Below are 10,802 nucleotides of genomic sequence, written 5' to 3'. Positions count from 1 at the left end.
TTTTTTTTTTTTTTTTGAGACGGAGTTTTGCTCTTGTTACCCAGGCTGGAGTGCAATGGCGCGATCTCGGCTCACCGCAACCTCCGCCTCCTGGGTTCAGGCAATTCTCCTGCCTCAGCCTCCTGCGTAGCCAGGATTACAGGCACGTGCCACCATGCCCAGCTAATTTTTTGTAGTTTTAGTAGAGACGGGGTTTCACCATGTTGACCAGGATGGTCTCGATCTCTTGACCTCGTGATCCACCCGCCTCGGCCTCCCAAAGTGCTGGGATTACAGGCTTGAGCCACCGCGCCCGGCTAAAAGTAACACCTTAATGTCACAATTAAAAAAACTAGAGGAATGAGAACAAACAAATTCAAAAGCTAGCAGAAGACAAGAAATAACTAAGATCAGAGCAGAACTGAAGGAGATAGAGACGTGAAAAACCCTTCAAAAAAAAAAAAAAATCACTGAATCCAGGAACTGGCTTTTTGAAAAGATCAACAAAATAGACCACTAAACAGACTAATAAGAAAAGAGAGAAGAATCAAACTGATGCAATAAAAAATGATAAAGCGGATATCACCCCCAATCTGACAGAAATGCAAACTACCATCTGAGAATACTATAAACACCTCTATGCATATAAACCAGAAAATCTAGAACAAATGGACACAGTCCTGGACATTTACACCCTCCCAAGACTAAACCAGGAAGAAGTTGAATCCCTGAATAGACCAATAACAAGGTCTGAAATTGAGGCAGCAATTAATAGCCTACCAACCAAAAAAACTCCAGGACCAGATAGATTCACAACCAAATTCTACTACAGGTACAAAGAGGAGCTGGTACCATTCCTTCTAAAACTATTCTAAACAATACAAAGAGGAAATCCTCCCTAATTCATTTTATGAGGCCAACATCATCCTTATACCAAAACCTGGCAGAGACACAACAAAAGAAGAAAATTTCAGGCCAATATTCCTGATCAACATAGATTCAAAAATCCTCAATAAAATACTGGCAAACTGAATCCAACAGCACATCAAAAACCTTAACCATCACGATCAAGCAAGCTTCATCCCTGGGATGCAAGGCTGGTTCAACATACACAAATCAATAAATGTAATCCATCACATAATCAGAAACAAAGACAAAAACTCCACGATTATCTCAATAGATGCAGAGAAGACCTTCCACAAAATTAACAGCTCTTTATGCTAAAAACTCTCAATAAACTAGGTATTGATGAAATATATCTCAAAATAAGAAGAGCTATTTACGACAAACCGACAGCCAATATCATACTGAATGGGCAAAAACTGGAAGCATTCCCTTTGAAAACCGGCACAAGACAAGGATGTCCTCTCTTACCACTCCTATTCAACATAGTATTGGAAGCTCTGGCCAGGGCAATCAGGCAAGAAAGAGAAATAAAGCGTATTCAATTAGGAAAAGAGGAAGTCAATTTGTCTCTATTTGCAGATGACATGATTGTATATTTAAAAGACCCCATCGTCTCAGCCCAAAATCTCCTTAAGCTGATAAGCAAATTCAGCAAAGTCTCAGGATACAAAATCAATGTGCAAAAATCACAAGCATTCCTACACACCAATAACAAACAGAGAGCCAAATAATGAGTGAGCTCCCATTTACAATTGCTACAAATAGAATAAAATACCTAGGAATACAACTAACAAGGGATGTGAAGGACCTCTTCAAGGAGAACTACAAACCACTGCTCAACAAAATAGCAGAGGACACAAACAGATGGAAAAACATGTTCATGGTTAGGAAGAATCAATATTGTGAAAATGGCCATACTGCCCAAAGTAATTTATAGATTCAATGCTATCCCCATCAAGCTACCATTGACTTTCTTCACAGAATTGGAAAAAAAGAGCTTAAATTTCATATGAAACCAAAATAGAGTCTGCATAGCCAAGACAATCCTAAGCAAAACAAACGCGCAAACAAACAAACAAACAAAGCTGGAGGCATCACACTACCTGATTTCAAACTATACTACAAGGCTACAGTAATCAAAGCTGCATGGTACTGGTACCAAAACAGAGATAGACCAATGGAACAGAACAAAGGCCTCAGAAATAATGCCACACATCTACAACCACCCGATCTTTGACAAACTGACCAAAACAAGCAATGGGGAAATGATTCCTTATTTAATAAATTGTGTTGGGGAAGCTGGCTAGCCATATGCAGAAAGCTGAAACTGGAGCCCTTTCTTACACCTTATACAAAAATTAACTCAAGGTGGACTAAAGAGTTAAATGTAAGATCTAAAACCATAAAAACCCTAGAAGAAACCTAGGCAATACCATTCGGAACATAGGCATGGAAAGGACTTCATGACTAAAATACCAAAAGCAATGGCAAAAGTAATTAGACAAATGGGATCTAATTAAAGAGCTTCTGCACAGCAAAAGAAACTATTATCAGAGTGAACAGGCAACCTACAGAAAAGAACGTTTTTGTAATCTACCCATCTGACAAAGGGCTAAAGTCCAGAATCTACAAAGAACTTAAACAAATTTACCAAAAAAAATTAAAAATAAAAACGTGGGTGAAGGACATGAACAGACACGTCTCAAAAGGAGACATTTATGCAGCCAATAAATATATAAAAAAAGATCATCATCACTGGTTATTAGAGAAATGCAAATCAAAACCACAATGAGATACCACCTCATACCAGTTAGAATGATGATCATTAAAAAATCAAGAGAAAACAGATGCTGGAGAGGATGTGGAGAAATAGGAATGCTTTTACACTGTTGGTGGGAGTGTAAATTGGTTCAGCCATTGTGGAAGACAGTGTGGCGATTCCTCAGTGATCTAGAACTAGAAATACCATTTGATCCAGCAAGCCTATTACTGGGTATATACCCAAAGAATTATAAACAATTATAAAGACACATGCACATGCATGTTTATTGTGGCACTGTTCACAATAGCAAAGACTTGGAACCAACCCAAATGTCCATCAATGATAGACTGAATAAAGAAAATGTGGCACATATACACCATGGAGTACTATGCAGCCATAAAAAAAAGATGAGTTCATGTCCTTTGCAGGGACATGGATGAAGCTGGAAACTATCATTTTCAGCAAACTGACACAAGAACAGGAAACAAAACACTGCATGTTCTTATTCATAAGCGGTAGTTGAACAATGAGAACTTATGGACACAGGGAGGGGAACATCACACATTGGGGCCTATCGCCGGTCGGGGACTAGGGAAGGGATAGCATTAGGAGAAATACCTAATGTAGATGATGGGGCGATGGATGCAGCTAACTAGCAATGGCACATGTATAACTATGTAACAAACCTGCACATACTGCACGTGTACCCCAGAACTTAAAGTATAATAAAACAAATAAAAATCTGGCCCGGCATGGTGGTTCACACCTGTAACCCCAGCACTTTGGGAGGCTGAGGTGGGTGAATCATCTGAGGTCAGGAGTTCGAGACCAGCCTGGCTAACATGGTAAAATCCTGTCTCTACTAAAAAATACAAATATTAGCTGGGCATGGTGGTGTGTGCCTATAATCTCACCTACTTGGGAAGCTGTGGCAGGAGAGTCACTTGAACCCGGGAGGCGGAGGTTGCAATGAGCCAAGATTGCACCACTGTACTCCAGCCTGGGTGACAGAACCAGACTCTGTCTCAAAAAAAAAAAAAATCAACCCAATTCTATACCAATTCTATATCCAGTGAAACTATTCTTCCAGAATAAAGGAAGAATAAAAATACCCTGAGACAAAGAACAACTAAAAGAATTTGTTTTCAACAGATCGATCCTACAAGAAAGGCTAAAGGAAGTTCTTAAAACAGAAAGGAAATGACAAAAGACGTCGTCTTGGAACATTAGAAAGGAAGAAAGGATGATGGGATAAGTGCAACCACAGGTAAACATACAAACTTTCCTTCACCCCTTAAGTTTTCCAGGTTATGTTTGACAGTTGAAGCAAACATCATCTCGTATGGTTATCAATCTATGTAGAAGAAATATTTAGGAAAACTAAAGAGATCTGAAGGGAGGTAAAGTTTCTATATTTCACTCAAGCTGGTAAAATATTGATAGCAATAGATTGTGAAAAGTTATGTATGCATAATATAACACCCAGAGTGCCACTAAAAATCTATACAAAGAGATATAAATTCAAAAATACTGCAGATAAATCAAAACGGAATTCTAAAACCTGGTCAAGTAACCCACAAGAAAGAAAAACAAAACAAACAAACAAAAAGAAACAAACAGAAGGAACAGGCAGAAAACAAAAATTACAATGGTAGACTTAAGCTCTAATATATCAACATTTACTTGACTATAATGGTCTAAATACATCAATTAAAAGGCAGAGTAAATAAAGAAATGTGACCAAACTATATGCAAAAGGGCATTATGCTGGAGTGGGGAAGAGGCCAGTCTCAAAAGGTCACACATGCTGGATGTTTTCACTTATATAACCATGGCAGTTTCCTACGAAGCACCATAAACTGGGGGGCTTACAATGACAGAAATTTATCATCTCACTGTTCTGAGGGCTAGAAGTCAGAAACTAAGCTGTTGGCAGGGCCACGTTTCCTTGGAACGTGCTCGGGAAGGTCCTTCCTTGCCTCTTCCAGCTTCTGGTGGTCCCAGATGTCCCCTGGCATGTGGCAGCATCCACTTTCCATGTGGCATTCTTCGTGTGTCACTTTGCAACGTCTTCCCTGCATCTGTGTCTGCCTCTGTGTCCAATTTTCCCCTTTTCAGAAGGATACCCTGATGACCTCATTTCAACTTGATGACCTCTGCAAAGACCCTCTTTCCAAGAAAGAGCACATTCTGAGATGCTGGGTGTTAGGAGTTCAACATACCATTTTTGGCAGGGGACACAATTCAATTCTTTTTTTTTTTTTTTTTTTTTTTTGAGACGGAGTTTCGCTCGTTACCCAGGCTGGAGTGCAATGGCGTGATCTCGGCTCACCGCAACCTCCGCCTCCTGGGTTCAAGCAATTTTCCTGCCTCAGCCTCCTGAGTAGCTGGGACTATAGGCACGCGCCACCATGCCCAGCTAATTTTTTGTATTTTTAGTAGAGACGGGGTTTCACCATGTTGACCAGGATGGTCTCGATCTCTTGACCTCGTGATCCACCCGCCTCGGCCTCCCAAAGTGCTGGGATTACAGGCTTGAGCCACCGCGCCCGGCCTACAATTCAATTCTTAATAACGTTTTCAAATTGACAAAAGTATAGCGATGAAGAGCAAATTAGTGGTTAGGGACGGTGGGTGTTCAAAGGTTGATGTGACTGTAAAGGGTAGCATGAAGATCTTCGTAGTGATAGAATCTTTCTTTTTTTACTTCATGGTGATACAATATTTCTACATCTCAAGTGTTGTGACAGCTATATGCATGTACAATAAAATGGCATAGAACTATATACATGTTAGACCAATGTCAATGTGCTGACTTTGATATTGTGCTATAGTTATGAAATACCTAATTACTGAGGAAATTGGGTAAAGGATACGTGGGATCTCTCTGTACTATCTTTGCAACTTTCTGTGCATCTGTATTTTAAAATAAAAGCATGACATACGTATATGGACATACCCACACTAAGACACAATTAAGCAGTTTCAGAAGACAAAAAGGGCTGGCACTGTGGCTCACACCTGTAATCCTAGCACTTCGGGAGGCCAAGGCAGGAGGATCACTTGATCCCAGGAGTTCAAAAGCAGCCTGGGCAACATGGCGAAACCCTGTCTCTACAGAAAATACAAAAATTAGCTGGATGTGGTGGCATGTACCTGTGGTCTTAGCTACTCAGGAGGCTGAGGCAGGAGGATCACCAGAGCCCAGGAGCTTGAGGCTGCAGTGAGCTATTATTGCACCACTGCACTCCAGACAAGGTGGCAGAGTGAGACAGTGCCACAAAAAAATTTTTTTTTTTTTTTTAAAAAGAAGACAAGGCCAGGTGTGGTGGCTCATTTCTGTAATCCCAGCACTTTGGGAGACCAAGGTGGGCAGATCACCTGGGTCGGGAGTTCAAGACCAGCCTAACCAACATGGAGAAACTCCATCTCTACTAAAAATACCAAGTTAGCTGAGCATCGCGGCCCATGCTGTAATCCTAGCTACTCCGGAGGCTGAGGTAGAAGAATTGCTTGAACCTGGGAAGAGGAGGTTGTGGTGAGCTGAGATGGCGCCATTGTACTCCAGCCTGGGCAACAAGAGCAAAACTCCATCTCAATAAATAGATAAAATTAAAAAGAAGACAAAAAACATTTTATAAGCATTTGGAGAAAGAAAAAACAGGTCGCATACAAAGGTTCAACTTGTATGAAAATAAAAGATGGAACAATGCCTTCAAAACTCCGGAGGCAAATTATTTTTAGCCAAGAATTCAATAGGCAGCCAAACTACCAGTCATGTGTAAGGATAAAAAAGGATAGAAAAAAATCCATCTGCAGACATATGAGATCTCAAAAATAAATCTCCCACTGACCTTTTCTGAAGAAGCTGCTGGAGGATGCACTCTAGCAAAACCAGACAGCAAATAAAGGAAGAGGAAGACAGAATTCAGGAGACAGGGATCCAACCGGAAGAGGGAGCAAGAAACTCCCAGAATAAACAGCAGTGCTGAACCTGGTTGGTTCACAAAGAGCAAGCATCCGGCTGGCAACTGCTGTGGGAACAGGGAAGCCTTGGGGGCTCCGGAAGGGAAGCTCATGACCAGCATTTGAAGAGCACCTGTGGCCTAGTAAGAGACCTCAGGATTGGTCATGCCTAATCCCAGGAACCCCATCTCTTTTGTATCTCGCTGTGGGTCCTAAATGGTAAAATGTAGGTGATGATCATATTTCTCATGTGGGGCCATTGGGAGGACTAGAGATGGCATGTGATGGGCAGGTGGGTGGAAGGGGAGGAGCTCTAAACCAAGCGTCTGGCTCATTCTTACCTCTAGTTCCTGAATGGGCACAGGCTGTGATGGAAGGCAGGAAGCACACTTGATCTTTATGATCAGGGGATTTAAATCCTGCTTTTGCTCCTCGGTCATAATCGGAACTTCTGTTTTTAAAGTCAAAAGGCAATCTAAAATGTTGGCGGACTTCTCACTGCCACGACTCATGACAGTTTGCCATCCTGCGGGGAAACATACTCAGCATTAGACCTTTACTCACGATAGCCCCAAGACAAGCACAGAGGGATCAAGCAGCCGGAGATGAGCCAATGGTAAAATCACAGCCAAAAAGGGAAAATTTTAATTAAAAAAAAAAAAAATAAAAGAATCGGGAAATGCCCACAGGCAGCAGGTTACACACTAGTTTCTCAAACTGAGGTCCCGTAAATTCCCTAGGAAAGTTGAATTTGTGTGACTTAATCTTGATGACATCTTTTAAGAAGTGATATAAGCATTTCCTGAATCATCCAGGACAACATAAGGAAAACCTATGAGTGAGTGCCACTCCCAGACAGTCTGATTTAAATTGGTCTGGAGTGTGGCCTCCACAATGGGAAGTTTAAAAGCTCTCCAGGTAACTTGAGAACCAACGTTCTAGACATGTGCCGTCCACTATGGTAGCTATGGGCCATAGGTAGCTACTTGAATTGTAACTAATTAAAATTCAATAAAATGTAAAATGCACTTTCTTCCCACACACGCCACATTCCAAATGCCCAGGACCCTCATGTGGCTATGGCCTTCTGTTTGGGATAGCAGAGAGCCTGGCCATGGCTGCAGGAAGGCTACTGATGGAGTGCTCTAGGCAGTGCTCCCATCAAGAACCCATCATGCCAGTATGTACATTTGGTACTCAGTGGGGTTGCCTCAACTGTTGTGGTCTGGTGAGGAAAGCACAGATATTAATGTAGAACACAGCTGGCACATCTGAGCCAAATACAAGCGTGCACACTTCCCACAAGGGTGGTTTTGCACTAGTGCACCTCGCGAAAAGCGTGGGTGAACTGAGCCACCGCAAGGCATATAGGTAGCTGTCAGAATGCATTTTTCTATAAAAGGGGTCTATGTATTTCAGCAGTCAGAGATGTACTAGGTAGGCCAAAAAAAAAAAAAAAAAAAAAAAGAGTCATGTTTTGGAGGTAGGATTGACCTGGTTTGAATCCCAGATCTGACTCTTTGTCATGTGATAAGCAAGATTCTCTGAGACTCAATTTCATCTGCTAAATAGGGATAGATATCACCTTCCTTGGAGTTAAAGGATTAAGAAAGATGATGAATGTGAAGGTGCTCAAAAAGATCAGTCTATTCCTTTCAGCGTGCCTGTAAATGCATTTCTAGGTCAAGTAAAAGCCAAGTCGCTCACATTCAGGAAGAGCAGCTGCTTCTAAAACAAGTCACAGGCCAGGTGTGTGCAGCCGTCTGCACAGGCTGTGAGGAGAGGTGGGCGCAGCTCCTGGGGGCCGCCCTCAGGCTCCAGCGGGATCTTCAACAAAGCTGATTCACGAAAGCTATCACTCATTACACCTGCGTTCTGTAATTCTGTGAGCCTTTTCACATAAAAGACTACCCAAGATAGAAGGAAATCCCAGTGCAAAAAAAAAAAAAAAAAGTGCTCAAATCATCAGAGTCAGAGAGACATGCACCAGAATTCCAGGCTCGGGGCTCACAGCTTCCGGACTGCCAACTCTTGGGGCAGACCATTCTTTGCTCAAGGGACAGTCCTGTGCATTGTGGCATGTTTAACAGCATCTTACTAGATGCCAGTGGCGTCCCACTCCCAGTAATGACAACCAAAATGCCTCCACATGCTGCCAAATGTCCCCCTTAGTGAAGAGCCCTGGTCCAGTGAGAGTGGAACAGTGCAAAGGAATGTTTGTGCTCCTGCAGCAACCAGTCCCAAGCACAACTGTCATTTCATCTGTAGCCTTGTTCGGTTGCTGTCATCTCCACATTGCAGATGGGGAAACTGAGCCCCAGAGTTCTGACACAATCATCCAAGGTCTCTTAGCTACTATGCTGTGGAACCAGCATCCAAACCAGTTCTACTGGGCTAAGTGGGGCCCCTCCGCTACACAATACTATCCTTTTAAAATAAGAGTTCACTCCCAGACACAGAATCCTCCTAAAATCTTACTGGGTTACTAGCCAACCAATATTTACCAATAAAGTATACAAAATCTATGGCCTAATTTGAAATTGAAGATGACTACCAAAAATAATTATGCTGGGTTTACAATAAATAATCTTATGCTACGATCTTCTGGCAAAACCAGACATACAACTGGCCTGCTGAGCCACGCCATTCTCCATGGATGACCACGGGCTATGTCATGGGTATGACAGAGCAGCCCACCCGCATGGCCTCAGGAGGCAACTCCTGCCTCCTCACCAGCACCCTCTGGGTCCCACTGTGCTAAGCAGTTTACACACATCAGCTCCTGTGATCCTTAAAACAGCACTCTGAGGTGGGAGTAATCACCCTCATTTCACAGAGGAGGAAAGTGAGACTCAGAGAAAGCAGCAACTTGCTGTTAAGTGGCTGAGCCAGGACCAAAGTGTTTTTGTCAGTAAAGCTCTTACATATGAACGCTGCATTGTACAGCCATAATGGTGCAGGTTAAAAGAGAAGGGAAGCTACATTGGGCATGGTGACTCACACCTGTAATCCCAGCACTTTGGGAGGCTGAAGTGGGTGGATCACTTGAGGTCAGGAGTTCGAGACCAGCCTGGCCAACATAGTGAAATCCTGTGTCTACTAAAAATACAAAAATTAGCCGGGTGTGGTCACATGGACCTGTAATCCCAGCTACTTTGGAGGATGAGGGAAGAGAACTGCTTAAAGCTGGGAGGCGGAGGTTGTAGAGAGTTGAGACTGTGCCACTGCACTCCAGCCTGGACAATAGAGCAAGACTCCATCTCAAAAAGATGAGAGAGAGGGAGGGAGGGAGAGACAGAGAGGGGGCCACGTCCTGACTTTACTCTGCTGGAAACAGTCATACCAGGCAGGCCAAGCCAGTTGAGCTTCTCTTTAAAATCCACAGTAAAATCCAAAGTGGGGCAGGTCCCATGGTACACTCCCCAGGAGAATGTTAAGTTCCTATTTGGGACTCTAGGACAAAGGAAGCAGCTAGCAAAGGCATTCACGCAAAGCCGCCATGTGCAACACATATGCTGGAGGGTCAGGCTGGAGCGTGGGGTTGGGTAAGAGCCTCTGAAACTTTACTCTCTGGCATGGTTGCTTCTCGAGAAGGTTCTGATGCTACAAGAAAGTGAGGGCGGTCAGGAAGGACCAGCTGTAGGTGATGTATGAATTTTGAAAAGTCGTTTAAAACTGCAAACTGGGAGAGCACCCAAGATGGCCGACTAGGAACAGCTCAGGATTGCAGCTCCCAGTGAAAGCACAGAGGGTGAGTGGATGCTGCATTTCCAGATGGATTTTTATTGCCCACAGACCAGGAGATTCCCAGGTGGAGGAGCCCCGCGGGTTGCCAGCGCAGCTGTTTTGGCCTGCGTGGTTGCTTTGCTGGAGCCCTGGCGCAGCGGTTCTCCATACAAAATACACAGGTCAGGTTGCCCTTTTAGCTGGCGATTGGAGACCCGGGAAGGCAGATCGCCCATTCATCCGATTTAAAAAGGAACCGAAACAGGGAGCCAGGCCAGGAGATTCCTGGGCAAAAAACCTGCCACGAATCTCAGCGCCGCTGTTTCAGCTGGCGCAGTGAGTCGCCGCATGGGAAATCACACAGATCCCGGCGCCTTTTCAACAGGCAACTAGAATACCTGGGAGAGAGTCGACCATTCAACTAAAAAAAAAAAAAAAAAAAAAAAAAAAAAAAAAAAAAAAA

The 10,802-nt window shown here is 43.2% G+C and overlaps 1 protein-coding gene across 1 annotated transcript in view; it reads right to left on the bottom strand.

Moving 5' to 3' along the window:
• CFAP92 (cilia and flagella associated protein 92 (putative)) overlaps positions 1 to 10,802 on the bottom strand; it is a 70,337-nt gene that overhangs the window by 29,176 nt on the left and 30,359 nt on the right. Inside the window, exon 9 of the mRNA XM_032267994.1 lies at positions 6,955 to 7,139. Coding sequence (XP_032123885.1) covers positions 6,955 to 7,139 — 185 coding nt within the window. The remainder of the gene's footprint in view (positions 1 to 6,954; positions 7,140 to 10,802) is intronic.

This window comes from Sapajus apella, unplaced genomic scaffold, assembly GCF_009761245.1.
Source record: "Sapajus apella isolate SASKATOON/1434 unplaced genomic scaffold, GSC_monkey_1.0 scaffold174, whole genome shotgun sequence".
Taxonomy (NCBI): Eukaryota; Metazoa; Chordata; class Mammalia; order Primates; family Cebidae; genus Sapajus; species Sapajus apella.
Note: the sequence above shows the minus strand (reverse complement) of the source record. Positions and strands in the feature narration are given on the sequence as shown.